The sequence below is a fragment of the Rhinolophus ferrumequinum genome, chromosome 9 (assembly GCF_004115265.2).
Source record: "Rhinolophus ferrumequinum isolate MPI-CBG mRhiFer1 chromosome 9, mRhiFer1_v1.p, whole genome shotgun sequence".
Taxonomy (NCBI): Eukaryota; Metazoa; Chordata; class Mammalia; order Chiroptera; family Rhinolophidae; genus Rhinolophus; species Rhinolophus ferrumequinum.
In genome coordinates, this window is record NC_046292.1 from 86105627 (window position 1) to 86127288 (window position 21662).

Consider the following 21662-nt stretch of genomic DNA (forward strand, 5'->3'; position numbering starts at 1 on the left):
TTATATTCTACCTGTAAAATAGGTCAGAATTGGTAAATTTTGTCAAAAATTGAGTTTAAACAATAATTCCATCTGGGATTTTCCCCGAGACCCCACTGACATGGCTTCTGGGCTATCCCTAGGAAATCTTTCTGTTTTGAAAACCACCTCTGCAGCAGCATTGCCCTGTTTCCTTCATTCAGAGGTGCATTTCTTCACATTCTAAGGATTCTGAAGTTAGGATGAAACATATGAGCCAAACTTTAAAAAATACACAAATAAAAAAAAACAACTTTGCCTGTTTGTAAACAGAGGAATAAGTTGCAATAGTGCTTATATTAGGAAGAACTGAATTTTAAATTTGATAATTATTTCTTACTTTAAATGTCTTCCAAAGGACTTCACCATGATAGAACACACAGAAGAAAAGTCATCATATATATACATACACAGAAGATAGACTATTGCTGTCAGGCCATGCAATCACCAAAACATACAGAGTAGAACATAGAATTTCAAAACTAGCAGAGGCAAGTGTGGTCAATTCATGTACCAAAAGGGACCATCTTCCAGACACTGAGTATGTCCCTCAGTTAAAATTTCTGGCTGGCTTTCAGGAGCTGCTCTTTGACTTCTAAGTACACAAAGCCAATTGAGACCAGTCAAAGTATGTCTTGAACCAAATAAGAAATGTAAATGAATGTGATATCCTTTAAAAGCCTCAAAATTGCAGTTAATCTAAAGGTACTATAGAAGTATAACGATCATGAGTACGTGTTATGAAAAGCAACATGCTACCATTATGTTACGATACATGAATATGAAAGGTCAAAAGTTATTCCGAGCAGCCTTTACCATCCAAGTATGAAGACAGCTTAGTGTGTTTGAGATGCAGAAGAAACGGTGAAGTAAATGGACAAATGAATAATACTGTGAGTAAGCACAAAACTTCTGTATGAATGTATTCTAGTCTTTCCTCCCCTTCATACCTCTGCTCTAGAAAAGCTGCCAATAGATTAATGTTTAATCAATAGATCAACAAAGGTTTGCACAGGTTTTCCATGGGGAGGCCTTGAAAGTCTACGTACCATGGCCTGAATTCTAACAGACACATTTCACCCCCACAGAGCTGTCTCACTTGCCATCCAAACAGAAGCGTCCTTGGGATGTTCCCATCCAGTGTAAGGAGATGGTGACACGAGGCACGCCAGAAGGAGACTGCTTACCACTTTCTGGCATTTCACCTTTATCTCGGGACTGTAGCCATGTCATTGGGGTGACTTTTGGGAAGCTTAACAGACAATAGTTTAGGCATAATTTGGAGTTGGCAACATGCATATGTGCCATGTTTCATTCTCTAACAGGTAATATGCCTCCTTGCTTATCTGATGGGGCCATGGCTAAATCCTAATGAGGGAATATATGAGAAGGTCTTTTCCAAACCCTAAGTACTCTATAAGTGCCAATTTTTACCAGTGTCATCATAAAAACATAATGATTTATAACACCAGATGTTAACACTAAATTCATCTTAAAATATAAACACCGCACCATAGCGTAGAGCACATTTTAAAAATAAAGTGCAGAAGGCATGCTGTGCTATTCTGATTTAACTGTGCACACTGCTGGGTGGTTGTTCTACGAGTTGCTCCAGATCTTTTCAGGACTTAAGATTCTATCTCAGGGTTTATTCTCAGGTTTTGAATAAAGTATCAAATGTTTCTCTGTACTCAAAGCACCATCTATTCAAGTAGTGACTTTTCTTTTTTTTAACTTACCTGGTCCAGTGATTTCCTATCAGTCCGAGGAATGTGTTTCTGTACAGTTCACAGCAATGGCCTATCTCCCAAGAATCTGTTTTTGACCCTCTATGGGTCGGGCTTCCTAGCTGCCCTTTATATGAGAAGGCCCCACACATAACTTCTTCTGCCTCAGCTGAGTATATGACAGCATTAAAAAACCTGCACTTTTTTGTTTGTTTGTTTTTCAAGGAGGCCAACTATTTTGCAACGCCAACATTTGTTAAATGAAGTTAACCCATTAAATACTACAAATTTCACTTAAACACAGATTAGACAAATAAGTTTCTTCACCAGTCTGGAGAATCGTTTTCAGCCAAGACACCCCAAGATAGTACAGATGGGGAGATCAGACCTTCCCCAGAAGTCCTGCAGTTAAATCTGGAGGCCTTTGGAAGGACATTAGGAGACACCAGGAGGCCTGGGCTCCTGGCCCACCGATAAGAAAAGAAAAGCTCCTCCTGGCCAACCTGGGACCATTCAAAGCATGAAATTCTCCCAATTCTCCCAGAAGTTCCTCTTTCCTATGCACAAAACTTAAACCCATCTAATTGCCACATACTCCCATCCTAGAGGGCAGAGAAATTACAACTCTGCTTTGACAGTCATCAAAGGTTGGGACCGTTTGAGATTTTGTTTTCCAAACTCACTGCTGGCCTTGAGGAAGTATGACAGCACCATCTTAAGCAGAAGGCAGCTGTTCATTTTTGGCTGAAGTTCAACATAAACCTTACAGATGGTCTGCTAGCTCTCTCTTCAAAAAAAATAAGAACTTGTTTTTCAAATGTATAGTCACAAAACCCCCAATCCAGTGTTTTCACTATAAAGCTTTTCCCCCACCCCCCGCCTCCACAGGACAGAGAAAACCATGTATTCTGAACAAAGCTCTGAGCCAAAATGGTACCAGTTGATTATATTTACCAGAGAAATATAATGGGACAAATAATTAGGCAGATTGAAAACTCAATGGCTAAGCAGTTCCAAGGTCTCACCGAATACCAAGTCTCTCTGAAGTACTGAAAGATGAAAATTTAGCAACAAATACTGTGTTTTTCAAAAGAGGCCCTTAACAGTTAAGTCATTGAATATATACTTTTATTGAGGAGTGAAAATGAGACATCAGAAAACTTCCCGTTCATTCCAACATTTTGGTCTGTTATAAAGATACCACGATGACTATATTTTACTTACTACGGAACTATTCCAGCTAAGAATTCACACACAAACCTCAGTGTGTATGTTCAATACCATGATGTGTCCGCAAAGCCCGACAAGAGTCCTTCCTTCTTTCTTATTTTCCTCATCACAGATTGGAATAGGCATAAGGGCCAAATGTTGGTAGTGCTCGCAAAACTAAAATAAACCTTTTATGGGTCGAGTTAACGTTTGTTATTATTTTAGTGTGCGTATTTGTGACAGACCCACACACAGATCCGTAACTTCAGGATAAACTAAAGTCATTCGGAAATCTTTGGACATTCTTGGGAAGTCAACAGACTTCCAAGACCAAAAGCAAGAATTTGCACTTGGTTCATAAAATCAAAGCTGGCAAATCCCTTATAGAGTCTCTAAATGTGGAATTCCCTCCCGCTCTGCATTCTCTTTCTTTAACTTTATCCTCATATCTACCGTCTAATTGCCAGGCTGTCATATCACCTGCTGAGTTTCCACCTCAGCACCCTGAGAACTATGCAACAATGCTAACCTACCAGGCACTCCATTCTCCCCTAACTACTAAACTGACCCTCAATAGTAAGCAAAATTCAAGGTTATTGGCTCGTTTCCTGTGTGCTATAGGTTTGAACGAACTGCTGTAATACTTCATCCCTCAGCCCTTCCTCCAAAATCACTCCATGGAAGTTTTTCTTTATTGCTAGAAAGTCCCACGAATGCACTTCATTGCAGTTCTTTTCTAAAACGATCCGGCCTCATTTCAGGAAGTAAGAATAATACAGACATGAAAAAAAGTCTATTGTTCCCTTGTATCCAAATAATAAAAAATACATTCGACACACACACACACACACATACACACTCACTCAAAGATATATCATATATAATATGTATAACATGTGTATATTATATGTACAAATACAGAGCCTTGTATTCACCTGAAATCATACCATTTGTAAGCATCCTTCCATAGTTTTCACGTGTGAATTTATTTTAGCTGCCTTCACTCATCATTCAAAGTAGGGACTAAACAATTGTGGGAAACATTTTGTCCCTAGTAAGTCATATGGTCTCTGATCGTAAAGGATGCTTAGTAAATACCGTCCACTGGCTTGCTTAGGAAAAGAAAACTATTTGAAAAATCTTCAACGTAACAGCAAAACCTCTTGCTGCTGGCAAACACTACAATTCAGAACACACCCCTCAGGTGCGGCCCTGAACTCCGAATCACCTTCCACAGACATACTCGGGGTTATGTGGTGACAGGGTGAGAAATGGGGGCCAGCCCCACCCTTTGGGGTTCCTTGAGCCCTCATACCTGTGCTGATGCTCCTGTAAGACTTGATAAATGCTGATAAGAAAAGTTTGGTTTTTAAAACTCCCCACAACACAGTCCTTGTAGATTCGGAATTCTGCAGCCGTCACCGCCTCACCCTCAGGAATCTGGGATAAGTTGAACTTGAACTCTTTGTGGTGTCGCTGGCGAGGGGAGAACTCCTTGTCGTACTCCACTATAAGATTAAACAAGAGAGAGTGACAACTATTGTTACTTGACTAAGTGCCACAGGCTCACCTCAAAAGAAAGTCTCCCCATTTTAATTCATAAGTGGATTACCGGTTACCGACGGCTTATTAGAAGGGTAGGATGGTGGGAAGAACATTGGCTAGGCTGGCAGACAGGCTGGGATTAAAATCCTTTGTTTACCCCAAGATTAAATAAAATTTGGATTTTATTTCATTTAAATACTTAGTTTTACTAAGTTACATGAAATCAAGTTATTTAAACTCTTGGCTTCAGGTTTCCTCATCTGCAAAAAAAAATAAATAAATACAGGAATAGAGTGACTTCACAGGGAAGTTGTGTTTAAGAAAACAATTAATAAGAATGCATGTGGTGATACTGGCCCCCAGTAACCCCTCCCAGTCCCCTTTCCTTCCTACTGCTTTGCCCCCCCCCCCCCTCAGGTGGGTTCATCAGCAGCTGACATGGCCAAGGGCAGCCCTGAGCCAACCTTTGGAAGTGCTGGTGGGGAAGGGCGTGAGCGGTGCATTTGGCCTCGGCCTGAAGCTCCCAATTTTGCCTGCTGTTCATTGCAACTTTTGTTTAGGGTAAAGCTTCATAGAAAATGTTGCTCTCACTAAAGTGTGCTGCCATCCCTCTGCTAGTGGAACCTGGGGGCTGAAGGACTCTGAGGGGAGGGACCCACTGCGCTGTGAAGCTGCTGGAGTCTCCATTTGATTTGTGCTTAGAACCCAAGTAGAAGAACAGCGATGTGGAAGTAAATCACCAATGAAACTTGCTATTTTCTAAGTTTTGTTTTTAATTGGGAAAGGATTGAGTCTGAAAACTGGGCTTTTTAAATGAAACATTTTCCCTGCATGAAGACAAATTACGAAAAACTACAACTACCAATGATCAGTTTTCAGAGTCAGGTTTCAGACGTCTACATAGGTTCTGTGTGAGAGAAATGAGTACCAGCCTCAGATGCTTAACTTATAATCATTGGACAAGAGAAAAAGGAGTGCTCTGCTTCCCACCATAAATCCTCGACTCTTTCCCCCCGAGTTCAGAAACACTTCTGCCCTGCTGTTCCTGTTAGTTTTTTTCTTAATGGCAACCACAGTGAAATCCCATGAACAAATTAATCCTTTATGGCACAGTTTTCCCAGGGCTTGTGGGTAGAAAAAAAAATCAAATTATTTGCCACCTCCAACTGCCCACTTTCTCCCACATGTGTTATTCTCCATAATCACCAGAGAAAAGCTTTGGAGATTTAGCTTCTTTTAAAAATAAAAAATAAAAATAAATTTAAAAAAGCCAATAACTCTCTACAAGAACCTAAGACCTCAGTGGCATTTGCAGAAACTAAGGAAAATTAAGCCATCTATAGGTATGAGGTTTTAAATAAAGAATTTCTGAAACTGCCATGTGACTATGCAACAAATCTTTTCAATTCAAGTTATTGCTCTTTATTTTATTTTCCATTTTATTGGGTTAAAAAAGGACAAACTTTGACTTATGTAAGAGCTTGAATATAAGCAAAAAAAGGTCTAACCAGAAAGTAAACCAACAAGAGAGCAGGTTTTCTAATTAGTGGCTAAGCATGAAAAGCAATATTGTTGGGGAGTTCACCCAAGGCCACCCACACATGATGCTGTATCACTTTTCCCTAAAACTGATCTGCCTTTTACGTTTGATATGTTATCATCAGTAGTTAAAAAGTGAGTCAAATCTGATTTCCCAGAGACTTTCTACAAAATAGTCACATAGCTTTTCTGTAGGGCCTTTTGTGTGCTTCAATTTTAGTATCATATAAATGAAATATCATATAAATGAAAATATATTCTGAAGATTAATTTCAGAGAATGCTTAAGTACTCAAAGAAGTCTTTCAATTGCTCTTAATATAAATATAAATACAATTAATTAGAAAGAAAAAATACAGATGTGAAGCAAGATATAAGATAGTAACTTAAGGTATTTCAGTTTTAAGGAGGAGAGAAAGGGACAGAAATTTCAATATATGAGAAATGTGGTAGCTAGTCTTTGGAGAGGTACACCACCCCCAATAAACCATACCTCCCGGTATTCACACCCTTGGGTGGTCTCCCTCCTCTGGGGTGGCTCTGGGCTGGTGCTGAGTGACTTTTGAGGCTAGGTCATAAGTTTTAAACTTCCTTCTACTTAGGTTTCTTGCAATGTTGGTTGGGGGGAAGATGGCTGCAATGTAAGAAGTCCACCTACTCTGAAACCTCCATGCTGTGAGGAAGCTCAAGCTAACCATATAGAGAAGTGATGTGGTGCATAGAGAGACAGAGGGAGGGAGAGAGGGAAGGAGGAAGGGAAGAGTCCAGTCGGTTCCCAACTGCCTCAGCTGAGGTACCACATGTATTATGAAGATGCCATCTTAGATCTCCTACCCTGTGGATCCTTTGAACGACTCCAACTCTGGCCACCATCTGACTACAATTACATGAGGACTTCAAGAGAGAACCACCAAGTTGAACCTAGTCATTGCACAAGACTCAAAGACAATAGCACACTGTTGTTTTTAAGCCACCATGTTTTGGGTGACTTATTATACAGTAATAGGCAACTGACACAAGAAGATAAGAGAGGACAGGAGAGGGTAAGGGAGGGAAATGAAGAGAAAAGGGAAGTCTGGCCTTGATAGGAAGGAGAGAAATTGCATGCAATTCTGAAGGATAAGGGTTTTGAAATGCTGGAAGGCAGTATGTATGACTAAGGAAGAATCCTGGCAAATGCTCACAGGCAGATGTGGAGAGATAAAGAATCTAAAAATGAGAAGACAGAAGCATAGTTCAAAGCCTTCATTTTATTAGAACGTGAATTAGAACTCATTGCCTTATATGTGCATTTTCTCATTTCTCCTCTACCAAGAAAACATTATCTTGAAGCACTCTGAACTTTCTTCTGCGATTCCTTTATCCTTCCCTGAGGAGATTCATGGTCTCCTAAGCCCCAAAAGTCTCTGACTGCTGTCCACCTGCTTTTAAGTTCTTTCATCCAAACACTTTACTGTCTTTTGAACCTCTCCTCATGTCTCTTAGCTGGAAGCTGTACCACCTTCCTCACTCTCCTCATGGTACCTCAGCCACTGGTCGCTGGAATTTACTTGGAACTCCTTTCTTTCCCAATCTTTTGCCCCCAATTGAATTTGTACAATGCATTTTGCTAATGTCTCACAGGGATACAAGAAATAAACACAATTCGGTCACTGACTACACGTGAATTTGAAGACTACAACGGTAAAAGAATAATGTTTCCAATGAGCTTAGTGTTCCCCCTGGAAGCATTATGATTCTGAACGCTTTAAATATCAGAGAGTTTAAGAAATATGAGAGAGGCTGAGTTCTGAATTCAGCGCTCAGTACCTATTTTGTAGCCCTAGCATTTGGCTTTTTCACTGGTGGTGCCATGTGTGATATACGATTAAGTGGTCTCTAACTGCTTAACTGGTTTTTGATTCCAGCTCCCTTCTTCTTAACAAATGTGATGCTAAGTAAGATATCAAAGTTCCAGTTATCAGTTAAAAGGGAATGATGGCATTTCTGTAGATTAAGTAAGACAATCTATAAAAAAATACCATGTTTCCCTGAAAATAAGACCAGGTCTTATATTAAGGTTTGCTCCAAAAGATGCATTAGGGCTTATGTTCAGGAGATGCCATCCTAAAAAATCGTTCTAGGGCTTGTTTTCCGGTTAGGTCTTATTTTCGGGGAAACACGGTAGTCAATGGTAGAGTAAGTGCTTAATAAATGTTAGTTGTAATTATCACTAGCTGATATTTGAGAATGCAGCTCCTCTGGGCTTAGAGTATGTCATTGCTGAGAAATTCAAATTTACTCATGAGTTTTTAGATAGGGCTGATTAACATTTCCACTAAATTAACTTTTTAAATTAGAGAGATGCATTCTGTGAAAGGGGAAGTAAGTGAAATCACCATATTGAGGATCATCAGCGTTGGTGATTGGCTACTGGATACAGTGCTGTGTTCTCCAAGACAATGATTCCTAGAATTTTCCACTTCAAGGACTAGAGAAAATATTTTTTTAATGGTAATGACCTTACACAAGGTCACCTACTTTTTTCTGTTTGCCTTTTGTAAGAGCAATAAAACAAACAAGACAACAAACTGCATTCTTTTAACTCTATGATTTCGTTGCTAAAGGTCCTTCTAACACTAAAAAAAAAAGGACATACTTGAAGAATATACAATCCTTGAAATTGAATAAATTTAGCTTTATAAGACTCACGCTACTCTCTTTTTGCTTCAGACCAGCACCAGACCTTTGGCCAACACATAGGGCCACAGCCCTAAAGAATAAAAGTTACTGGTTTAAGATTTAAAATGTAAATTATGTAATATTATACAAACAAAAGGATACATATAATTTATAGAGGTAACAAAGCAGAATAGTAAAGGATCAAGGAAGCCAGCACCCAACTTAAAAACCAGAACATGACCGATACCATGGTATTCCACCCTGATGCCATCCCCACCTCTGCCCAAGTGGTACCTAGTACCATCGACAGTGTCTAGCAGTCGCTTGCCTTTTAAAAATGAACAGTTTTACTATATATGTTTGTATCATTAAATCATAGTGTTCAGTTTTTCATTTTTCCCTTAAAGTCTTCCTTTCAGACACGATGGAAGTTTTACATGTGGAAAACATAGGTCACAGTTAAGATTGACAGCAGCCTGGGCTATTAGCTGCACTACCTCTCAGCTGGTGGGGAACTGAAATTCTATGGGTGGGACACGGCTGCTCTGCAGGCCATGGGGGACTAGTAACTCTTCACCTTCAGCTCTAACTCATACAGATCTATTAAAAACATGGGCATTTTCTCAACCTGTGTTGGTAAGGATGTAGAGAAAGTAGAACCCTTGTGCATTGCTGGTGGAAATGTAAAATGGTGCAGCCACTGTGGAAAACTGTGGCGATTCCTCAAAAAATTAAACAGAATTACCATATGATTCAGCAATTCCACTTCTGGGTATTTACCCAAAAGAAGTGAAAGCAGGGGCTCAAACGGATATTTTCACCCCCATGTTCATAACAGCATTATTCACAATAGCCAAAGGTGGAAGCAACTCAAGTATCCATTGGCAGATTAACAGATAAACAAAATGTGATGTATACATACAATGGAATATTATTCAGCCTTAACAAGGAATGAAACTCTGACACATGCTACAATATGGATAAACCTTGAGAACATTATGCTAAGTGAAAAAATCCATAGAGACAGCACGTAAAATGGTGGTTGCCAGGGGTTAGGGGAAACGGGGAGAGCTTGTATAATGGGTTTCACTTTGGGAAGATGAAAAAGTTCTGGAGATACGTAGTGGTGATGGTTTCACAACACTGTGAATGTCCTTAATGCAACAGAACTTGTGCACTTACAAATCGCTAAAGTGGTAAATTTTATTATGCATATTTTACCACAATAAAAATACTAACAAAAGATGGAAATTTTCTCACATGATCACAATGCACGATCACACCTAAGTTAAAATAATTATCCATTGTCCTCTAACACTCAATCAATAAACAAATTTCCTCAAATACCTCAAAAAACTGTCTTCCTCCATTTGGTTTATTGGAATCAAGAGTCAAACAGCGTTCATTCATTACATTTGGTTGCTCTGTCTCTGTAGTTTCTTCTAAACTACTAGCAAACCAGGAATAGAAAGAACTCCACTAACCTGATAATGAGTTTATAAAGAAAATACCTACAGCTAACGATATTCTTAATGATGATACATTTGAGCCACTTCCTTTAAAATCGGGAAGAAGGCGAGATGCCTTTTTTCAGTCTCATATTGGAGTGCAGTTCAGTACCACTAAGATTAAGTAATAGGAAAGGAAGAGACACATTACCAATTGTTAGACCTAATAAGCAAGTACTTCCTTGACTGTCTCAGTGAGTTCAGGCGCTATAACAAAAAAAACTACAGACTGGGTGGTTTAAACAACATTTTTTTCTCACACTCTTGAAGGCTGGAAGTCCTCTGGGATCAGCGTATTACCACGGTCAGGTTCGTGGTGAGGGCCCACTTCCTTGTTTTGTCCTCACATAGCCTTCCTTGGTGCATGCCCTGAGCTCGTAAATTCTAGTCTCCTTCTCTTCCTAGAAGGATGCTAATCCCACCATGGAGGCTCCACCCTCATGACCTCATCTGGACCTAATTACCTCCCAAAGGCCCCACCTCCTAATACCATGTCACTGGGGAATAAATTTCCAACAATATGAATTATGGGAGGACACAAACACAGTCCATAACATTGGCCTTTAGGTGTCACAATATTTGTTCTGCTACCTTTCAAATTCATGTTTTGAAATTTTTGCATTTGTGTTTTAAGTGACACTAGTGATGGTCTCATCTCATACAGTATTGTTTGGTCTTCAGTTATATTTGCTCTTGGAATAAGTTGAAGAATGTTCCCTCTGTTTCTTGTCTCTTTCTTTTCAAGAAACGATCTCTTTTTTGGAAGTTTAGCAAATTTATCTGTAAAATCATTTGATCCTGGTGTTTTCCTTTGGGGAAAATTTTTAATCATTCATTTTCTGTTAAACATATAGAAATATTTAAGCTATCTATTTCTTTTTAAGTCTATGTATTTTCTAGACGTTTGTCAATTTGGGTTAAATTTTCTAATTTATCACCATAAAGTTTTTCAGAGTATTCTCCTATTATTTAATCTCTGCTCTATGTTTTTTAAATTCTAATATTGTTTATTTATAGATTCCCTTTTTCTTGATTCATATTACTGCAAGTCATTTTCTTTTTTTCCTCTCTACTGCTTAATTTTATAATAAAGGTATTTTAATAGAGGTATTTTCTGAACGTCATCCCACTAAGTCTGTATTATTTCACTTAAAGTTGTCTAGGGAAAAATAAAGACAGCACCTATTTCAACTGCAAATATAAGAGAGAAAAGAGAAAGGGGAGAGAGGGAGGAAAAGAATAGAATAATCTTTCTACTTAATACACTTAAGCGTAGTCACATATTCATTATTTTCCCACTGGACTCACTCAATAGTTAATTCAAATTCTACATTTTCCAAATGCTTCATGTTTCTACTTGCAGTTACACAACAAACTTGAAAAACTTGAAACTCTTTTTTTTAAAATTGCCATTCCATTGACTACTGTAAACAAGTTTTCATGCCATGGCACAAGTTTATTTAATTTTAAGCAACAAGGACAGTTCTGGCTAGTCTTCCAAGGGTTGTAACAACAACAGCCTTTCGACTTTTCTGTTGCAAGCATACAACCTTCAGTAGTCATAGAGATACCGAATTGAACTCTCCAACTCACTTTTTAACCACAGTGAGATGACAGACTTTGTCCTCCAGGACTCACCAAATATTTCTACACGTTTGTATTAATGTTCTTGGAGAATCACAAATATCAAGAAGAATCTATTTTCCTGGCTGCCATGCTCCAAGTGTTTTTTTCCCTAAACTTTTTATTTTAAATAATTATAGATCTACAAGTAGGTCCCCAAATAGTGAAATTGATTAAAAAAATAGTAGAGAGGTCCCATGTAACATCTTACATAACTGAAGAACAATAGCAAAACCAGGAAATTGACATTGGCATTATACCTTAACCAGACTACAGACCCAACACCGATTTTACCAAGTTTTACATGTCCTTTGGGGATGTATGTATATACTTCTGTGACATCTTATGACATCTATAGATTCCTATAACCACTACCACAATCCAGATACAGAACTGTTCTGTCACCACAAAAGAACTCCCTTGGCCTACCCTTTTATTCCAAATGGGTTTTTAAGACTAGACCCAGTACATACTCATATATTATAAAGAGCTTTAGGACCAACAATAAGTGTCTACATATCATTGTTAATAGTAACGGTTCACCAAGTCATTTTTTTTTTAAGAACTTATTTTAGAACCATGTTCACACCCAAATGCAGATGTTAACATCGCTTTAGGGTGGGAAGAAGCTCAACAGCTACAACTATCCACGTCTTACAATGGAAATAAGTCATAGACCGCAGCTAACATGAGAGAATACACTCAGGCACTTAAATCAATAAACATGTGTCATGAGGAACGACTTACACTGAATAACTGCAGCCTTGATAGACTTCCATTAATATCAAATAACCACATTTTGCCTACTTGTAAGGACTGCTATAAAGAAGCAGTCAGACCACATTTAGTAATAATTAATATTTACAACATGTGTTTTTTCACAATTAAGAAAAAGTTTAACATTTTCAGTCAAAACACATAGATGGGAGAGCCCAAAGAGAAAAATAAAGACTCTCTCACACTCTGATTTCAACTGCATAGCAATCACGGGCAGAATATCCTCACTGGGACAGAGACAAGAAATTTAAGTCTGTATTCGTTATGGCAGACTAATCATTTCTTTTCAGATGACCTTGCTTCTCGCGTTGCTTTTATAATGCAATCGTCCTTGGTATGCTGGAGCTTCCCTGCAATATACCAAGCTGTTTGTGAGGAACACTACCCTTATTTCCCTGTGAGGACCCTGGCTTAATTTGGGGACCTTGGGGACAGCTCTCCCACCTTGCCCTGGACCCCAAGCTGGTCTCGTGGTCTGCAGTAGTGCTGGTATTTGCACTCACTGAAACCTGGCTTTTATGTTTGTTTGCTCACAGTACACACTCAGGGGAGTCCTCAAAGACGTCCCTGAGTCCCTGACATTCCCGCTGTAGACATATTTGCTCTTGTTTATTCTGGATCTAGTCATATGTTAGCAGGGGGCCTTACAGATGATCTAGTCTGCAATTCTTCCAGAATTTGAAGTCTTCATTTTATCTTGTGTGTTTGGAAAATAACATTTGGGACACATTCCTCTCACTCCTAAAGATATTATAAAACCCGCCGAATGTTTGAAGAGTTTACAAACAGTTTCATACACATTATCTCATCTGTTTCTCTGAATAGTCCCAGAAGACAGGCAGAGGAAATATTATCACCATCATATCAATAGGAATCCGAGGCCAAAGGCAGTTAAGGGGCTTCCCTATGCCACTCACTTTTATGATTTCAACTATTATCTCTTTGCTGATCTCTTTCACAATTCCATCTCCAGCTCCTTGCTCTCCCTTAAGGGAAGTGTTTATGTTACTGCTGGGTACATATCTCCATCCAGATGCCCCTTGTGCACTTAAAGCCAACCTGTGCAAAATGAAACTCACTGTCTCCCCCTTCACTAACCTGCCCCTGTAGGTTTACCTCTGTCCATCTGGTTGCTCCAAACTGGACAATTAGTCAACCAACTCCCGTTGATTTTACCCTCTAGAACTACACTGTCCAACACAATAGCCACTAGCATGTGCAGCTTTTAAATGTAAATTGATTTATATTACAAATTTAGTTCCTCAGTCACACTAGCCACATTTAAAGTGCTCAGTGGCCACGTGTGGCTGGTGGGTACTATATAGATACAATATTGTAAACGCCCATCGTCACAGAAAGTTCTATTGGATAGCTCTGTTCTGGAAGTTTCTCTAACCCACCTCTCCTGCTCCCTCCACAACCACTGCCCTTGTACAGACCTCTAGTCTGACCCTCATCCATCTGTCTCCACCTTGCAGCTAGTCCCACAGTCCCAACTCTGACCTTGTCACCTGCCTGCTCGAGCCTTCAGTCTATTCCCCTGATCGCCTTCCAGCCTCATGCCGCACCTCTCCCCTCCTTGAACGATGCTCTTGGGAGACATTAAACTGTTCTGTTTTTCCAGCCACACTCCCCAGGACCTCATGCCTTTCCCTTACTTATATAATCTCCTTGCCCTTTCAAAGAGGTTTCCCTCCCTCACCTTCAGGATGAAGACTTTTCCAGGCCCCAAATTTGGAAAATGCTGCGGTGCTCCTATGTAATTCGAAGTAAAAACAATTTTTTGAAGCCATAAAACAAGGAGAGTACATCAAAGTTCTTATTTCCCCGATAATTATTAATGCTTTGGTGAAAAATATCAAACTGAAACTCTTTAAAATATGTTTCCATGCAATTTTAAGTATTCCTCTTTTGCTAGAACTCTAACCATTACTTGAAATACTTAATGGGTAATGCAGCAAGATTTTAAATATTCTTCTACGACTGAACCCAGGAAGCCTTCCTTAACTGTCTTCCTCCACCCTACCCACCGCCAGTTGGTTTGGGGACCCTCGACTCTAGGTTCCCATTCTGTCCCACGGCAATCCTTCGCATCATGCCCCTACTCTATGCTCATAAATCTGCCGCAGCTGCCAGACCGTAAGCCCCTCAAATGGCCGGGTCCATGTCAGGTTCACCTTCATACCCCACAACAGAGAGCTCAAGAATGTTTGATGAATGAGAGCACGAGCCAGGGCTGGGATCTGTTCCCTGCTCTTTCCTGGGCACCACAGTATTCCCGATGAGCAGAAGGAACTAGAATGGGTCAGGCTTCTGACTGCAGCCCCAGTGATGTTTTCTCATTCTCCAGAACACAGACAGCTAAGCTGGGGGACTGACTCAATACATCTCTCTGGGTTCATTTATTGAAGCAGCAGCCGGATAGGACCAGAATAGCAATTTGCATATAGCTTTGCACTCTGAGTTCAGGATGCAAACTCCAAGCAGGTTAAATTTTTAAAAGCAAAGGAAAGAAATTAATCCATTCAAATTACTTCAATTATACTCAAGCCGTATCACAAGGTCATCACGCACAAGACAGATGGAATGGATTTTTAAATCCTATCCTGCATTCAGAGAAACAGATTTCTGACTCTTTTTTTTCAGGGTGAAGTGACATTTACATACCAAAATTAACCATTTTAAAGTGAATGATTTATTGGCAGTTAGTACATTCACAATATTGCACAACCACCACCTCTACCTGGTTCCAAAATACTTCCATCACCCCAAAAGAAAACCCCATCCTCATTAAGCAGGAGTTCCCCGTGCCCCCCTCCACCTAGGTTCTGGAAACCACCAACCCATGTTCTATCTCTATGGATCTCATATCGCGGATATTTCATATACATGGAATCAGACAATCCTTTGTAACTTGTTTCTTTCACTTAGCATGTTTTCAAGGCTCATCAACAGCGTCAGCATGTCTCAGTACTTCATTTCTTTTTATGGCTGTACGTTATTCCATTGTATGTATATCCCGCATTTTGTTTATCCATTCATCCACTGACGGACATTTAGACTGTTTCCACTTTTTGGCTATTGTGAATAGTGCTTCTGCAAACGTGTGTACATGTATGTCAGTGCCTGTTTCAGTTCATTGTGTGTATATCTCTTTCATTCTCTTTTGTTCCTCTTCTTCATCTCTCCTGCTCAGCCACTGATCCCCCAGAGTTAATGTTGGAGGGGCTGATAATTATGCATCAGAGCTTAATCACAGCCTGTCCCAAACACAAGGGCAATTAGCTAAGCACCCTCCTCGGGGCCAGGCTATGCAAGACCTCTGAGTAGAAAGAGGCTGGAGAATGAATGAGTGTTGAGTGAATATACCTAGGATAGTCTCTGGCATGTAGTAGGTTTGCAATAAATGTTTGCTGAGTCCGATTACAAACAAGGTTAGTCCAGGGGAACTGGATTAGACTACCAAGGAGAAATAAATGTTGTAGGCTAATAGTCAACAGAAGAAAAGAATACCTCAGAGGTCAACACAGTGGAAGGGTGACAAGAGAGAATAAAAATCGAGCACTGATGAGAAAGATAGCTTCCTGACAGAAGTCCTGGGAAAATTGAAAGGGTAGGAACCCTAATCAAATGGCTGTTATTTCCTCTTCTGAAAGTCAGGAGTCTAGTGTGCAGGAAAGAACATGGGACCAACAGGCTGAAGACGTGAGGTCATGACGCCGCCATGTCTCTTTTTAGCCCGGTCAAGTTACTTGTTTTCAGTCTCTTGAAGCATCTACAGAGTGGCCATAAAATCTGGAAACAAAGGAAATATTATTGTATCATGTATTAGAATGTGGTATCAATAACCTGTTTATGTGGATCACTGTGCCTGTGTTTACCGGCTTGGTGATCTCCCTTGATATGAGGGGTAGGAACATATACCCACAGGCCCAAAACCTGGGCACCAAAACGCCCTGTAAACACCCAGCGGGGCCACCAAGTACTGGACGATACGTTCTTTTATTAAGAGCACTACTTGTCAAGCTCACTACCATCAGGATTTTCTTCACATACACACTTCCGTGGCCAGTAAATTGTACTGCTTCCATCAACACTTCTGCAGAGACAGAAAGCGAGAGCAAGAGCATGAAAGCTCCACAAAATGAAAATTCAGTCCTTAAATAATTGCGAATTGAACTATGTTGGGCAACAGTTTCTCTCATTGGGTGGCAGCTTAAATAAACACTAAATCCTGCCTTTCTCCACAGTGGACTTTTGACCATGACAATGGAGCTATTTCGTTTACTGAGACGTTCAAGTTTTAAAAGTTAAAAGTAACTGACAGGCCAATTCCTTGCTTTGGTTCCCAGGGTTACTGGGGTTTCATATTCCTATCAAGTTACACTGCATCAGATGACCTGTTATTATTCGCCACACAGCATCGAGTGTGCCAAACACGGGGACATGAAGAGAGTCCTTTCTCATGATCCCTTCCAACCTCTCCTCCACGTGATTGGTGCAGGGTGGCCTGACCACTGGGCAGGCGGGGCCAGCACACATCTCTACTCGGGGGCATGTGCACATGGCCCTCCCTTTTCACCTCAACAATATACCAGTGGCCACAGAAAAAGGAAATGCAGGCACGTTACTGCTGAGGGCTGGAACTCCCCTCGAACACACACCACCAGGGCAGGAAATTTTGTCTTGTTCTCTTATTTGTCCCAAGTGCCTAAAACAGTATCTGGCACATAGCTGGTGGTCAGTACTCGCTTGCTGAATGAGTAAATGACGGAGCCACACTTTTCAAGCACTAGCCAGCCTGGCCCGGCAGCAGCACGGGACAGACACTTGAAACTTTCTTGGTCAAACTAAGACCTGCAGTTCTAAACCAAGATGTGATCACGGCTGCTGAGCAGTGGGTGGGACATGAGCTCAAGCCCAGGGGTTCTAAACAAGAGAATGGAAAAACACCACCATGGGGTGCAAGACCACCTCCACAGCACAGCCGTGCGCCGTGAACACACAAACACAGAAAAGGGCCATTCCTTTCCTTTAATAGGCAAAACTTGGATCCCCACATCCTTACAAAAACACAACAGAATGCTTCTCCTAGGACTGTTCTCAGAGAATATCTTTCCTTTTCTGGGGCAACAAACCCTCATCATCTCTTTTGAGCAGTAATTATACCAGCATGTTTAGCCCCGTCTGATTCAAAGTGTTTATAGACCAGGCTTCCTACATTAAACAACAACAAAATCAACAACAACACTCACCCTGTGAATGTATGAGTTGAAAAAAAAAGAGAAAAAAAACAGTAAATACCAAATACCTAACAAGAAGCTTAAAAGAATGGTAAACATACGGTCTTATCACTCCCATCTTCCCATTCCTAAAAACAAACAAATAAATCACCTAACTTCTGAGTTAACTGAATAATCTTCCCTGAACGATGTAATTTCTTAAGCAGTTTTATTCATAAGACTAAAATTGACTCTCAACTCTCAAGGTGTTTTGGGTGCTTACTCCTAGATGATGAGGATGATGGATAGTATAAAGTGAGAAAGACAGAAATAAGCTGGGAAACACTCAAGTGTGACAGATTTGTGGTATGCACTTATTTGTATTTTTCATTTGGTTCTGATTTACTAATTGACAAATGGGGCAAGAAAAACACATTTGGGTTGAGTTGGAAGCTTATGCTCTCACAGCTCCTCATCTCCAGCCTTCAGTGAAATAATAAACTTGGATTTGTTGCTCTGCAATAATTTCCACGTCTAACACGGCCTTGTCATTTCACTGAAAGACTGAGTTTAGGAAAAACCAGGCTAGAGAAGAGAATTCTTATCCAAGCATATATCTGAGGGAAGAAAGGGGGAGGCAAAGGAACAACAAAGTGACCAGCCAAAGATTTCTCAGTTACTCTCTCTCTCTCCCTCTTCTAATTCAAAACATTAGACTTTATTATTGGTGTAGCACCAAAGAGCACATTCGTTGCTCCGGTGATTCACTTCATTTTCCTGAGAACACAAGGGAGAGAGTATCGCAGTGTAAAGTTACTGATTTGCCTCCAGATTAAGTCCAAGCTAAACTGCTCACTTAACGTTTTGTTTTCCCTTAAGCCCAGCAGGTCCACATGGTGGGTGAGTCCACATGGCGGGTGGTTCTCCTAGCCAAGTCACAAGATCTCGGTTCTTTCAGGATCTCAAATCACAGATTGATGAGACCAGCAAACAGGCTTGGCAAAAATGGGCTTGGGAAAGAAGCGAGGGAGCTGGAAAGTTGATGGGAAATCACCAAGGGCATTTGCCCTTGGTTTTTCAGATTGACACAGGGCTGTGATTTATTTCGACCAATATTCCAGCCTCATTAGGGTACTGAAATTAACAAAAGCCATGTTTCACTGGACAAAACAAAAAAGACAGGTGAGAGGAAACAAGTGGAAAGGGGACTGCCTGGGGGATCCCAAGGAATACCCCACATAAATCAGGAAGCACGGTACTACCTGACAAAGGAGTGGACCGCACAGCTGTGGAGAGACTCGTCTAGCTCCCAGTTAACAGGCAATTGCCCTAACACCCACGATACTGTCACACAGGTGGCTGTGTGGCCTGTGCACATTTGGTACAACCATGTGCCATATCTCGGTTCACCCACATCAGGCTTTCCCTTGACTTTCCTCTTCCTGTCTGGTATTGGCAACAATCAGACAAACCAAGTCAAAAGAAAAGTGGGAATGAGCAAAAGTCCCGAGTAATTATTCAAACTACCTTTGACTATTAGTGCCTTCCTCAAAAATCCTTCCACCAAAGTAGTTAGTAATCAGGTGCAATTAATGGTCTGAATTTTAATCTTTCACTTTTTATAGCCTTCAAATGCCCAGAAGTTGGCAGTAAGGTGCCCAGTGCAAAATAAAGCATGAATGAAATAACTAGCTCTCAGGTGATACAAACCCAACCTGACAAAAGGCATTTCCATAGGCCTCTCTGGGTGTGGGATCACACGTCCTGAACTCGGCTGCATCCTGAAGATTAGAAAGTCACCTGGGAGATAAATGCATCACAGGTGTGTACCACACAGGAGAGTAAGTAGAACAAGAGAAAGGAAACATGAAAGCTACAACAGAAAGGATTTGACTGGGCTGGAAGTGACCTGCACATAAGAGAAAAAGAAACTGTTGCCATATCCCTTTTGAACCAAGGAAGTCCACCCAGCCAGGCTTGAAAATAGATAGATACTAATAGAGCACAGCCACTATCAACCGGCCCCAAGCCTCCAGAAGGAGCCACAGCCACTGTGATGTGGTCTCAACTCACAGGAGACCTGGAGTCCATTCCATCTCTGAGGTCCTCCTCAGTCCTGCTCCCGGCTGGAGAACCTCGTGAGGGTGATCAGGTCGAGTCAAGATGGAAAGAGAAATACGAACTGTCACTATGGAATGGGAGAGCTACGAGTATATGAGTCGGGAATGACTTTCTTTTTTTGTGACCCTGCCTCAAACAAAATGCTGCTAAGGAAGCATGAGAAGACTGGAGAACATTCTCTTGGGCAGGCTGCCATTGGACTGTGGGACATGGAATCTGTGATACACACATGGTTGGAAGAAGCGGTGCTTGGGAAAACACTGTGTCTCTTAAAACCCCTCAAATTTTAAAAGTCACCAGATATGGCCAGAATTTATCATGACCTGACGATATCAACAAAGGCCAGCTGAAGAACCTGGAAGGTGACTGGGTAAAGTACGCAGTGAGAGTGTGATCCCAAGACCAAATGCCTGGGATTCAGCTGCAAGACTCCCCCACATGTCCCATTTCCATCGAGGAGGAGCTAATGTTGTCACCTAGGGAAGCACCTCCAATTTTCATCTTCTCCCATCTCAGTGTCTTCATTGGCCAGATACTGGAAATAACAACATGAATCCCACCTTCAAGGGAGGTGTGACTCTAATCACCGATAGTGGAAAGAGAATTGAAATATACGTGTTTCAGACGAAGCCAACACTCAATACTCAGCTGGAAAAAAAAAATCACTAAGTTCAACAAATATTTACTAAACATCTGTTACCTACAAGGCTTGCTAATAAACCTTTGGGATTATCAGGTCATTTCTATATAGCTCACATGTGCACATTGAATAATTGTAAAGGTCATTAATGGGCTTTGAAAGATATTACCAACACACGAAATGGTATCTTGCTGTTTAATTGGCTATTCAGTTAAGGCTGTCCTCACTCCTCCATACCCTCGAGATAAATTAAAAGATTATACAACAGTAACTTACTATTTTCCTCCCTCTACTGTTTATCACTCACAAAAGATCAATATATGTCAATGTTCAAAAGTGGTAGAGGGAGAAAGGGAGTCTTGTATCACTTCTTAGAAGACTCACAAGGGCCACAAGGATCTTGCTCACTGACTCTTGTTCAAAGTGTTCTAGAAAGAGTGTCGGGAGATCAGCCCAGCAGCCCAGCAGGAGGACCTGCCTTTAGCTGACAACAGCATCAGTATTACGTCACTTCTTGAATTCTTCCTCTGAGCTTAGGGTCCTTCTTGAGTCCTCTCCTTCTCTCACACCCGCCTCTAAGACACCAGCCAGTCCTGCCTGCTCTGCCTTCAATACCGAGAAGAATCCATCGCTAACCACCTCCACTGCTACCACCTCTTATGTGAACTCCTGCAGTAGCCGCCTAACCAGTCTTTCTGATGCCACTTTGCTTTTCCAGGCTGCTTTCTACACAGTGGCCACAGTGACTCTTATCAACTATAAATCAAAAGGGGCCGGCCCGGTGGCTCAGGCGGTTAGAGCTCCGTGCTCCTAACTCCAAAGGCTGCAGGTTCGATTCCCACATGGGCCAGTGGGCTCTCAACCACATGGTTGCCAGTTCGATTCCTCGAGTCTAAAATTGAACACGGCACCTTGAGCTGAGCTGCCGCTGAGCTCCCAGATGGCTCAGTTGGTTGGAGCGAGTCCTCTCAACCACAAGATTGCAAGTTCGACTCCTCGACTCCCGCAAGGGATGGTGGGCTGCGCCCCCTGCAACTAGCAAAGGCAACTGGACCTGGAGCTGCACGGCACCC

The 21662-nt window shown here is 41.0% G+C and overlaps 1 protein-coding gene across 1 annotated transcript in view; it reads right to left on the reverse strand.

Moving 5' to 3' along the window:
• The window catches only part of BMP6 (bone morphogenetic protein 6), a 147755-nt gene that overhangs the window by 25809 nt on the left and 100284 nt on the right, over positions 1-21662 (reverse strand). Inside the window, exon 2 of the mRNA XM_033113919.1 lies at positions 4270-4462. Within this exon, the coding sequence (XP_032969810.1) occupies positions 4270-4462 (193 nt within the window). The remainder of the gene's footprint in view (positions 1-4269; positions 4463-21662) is intronic.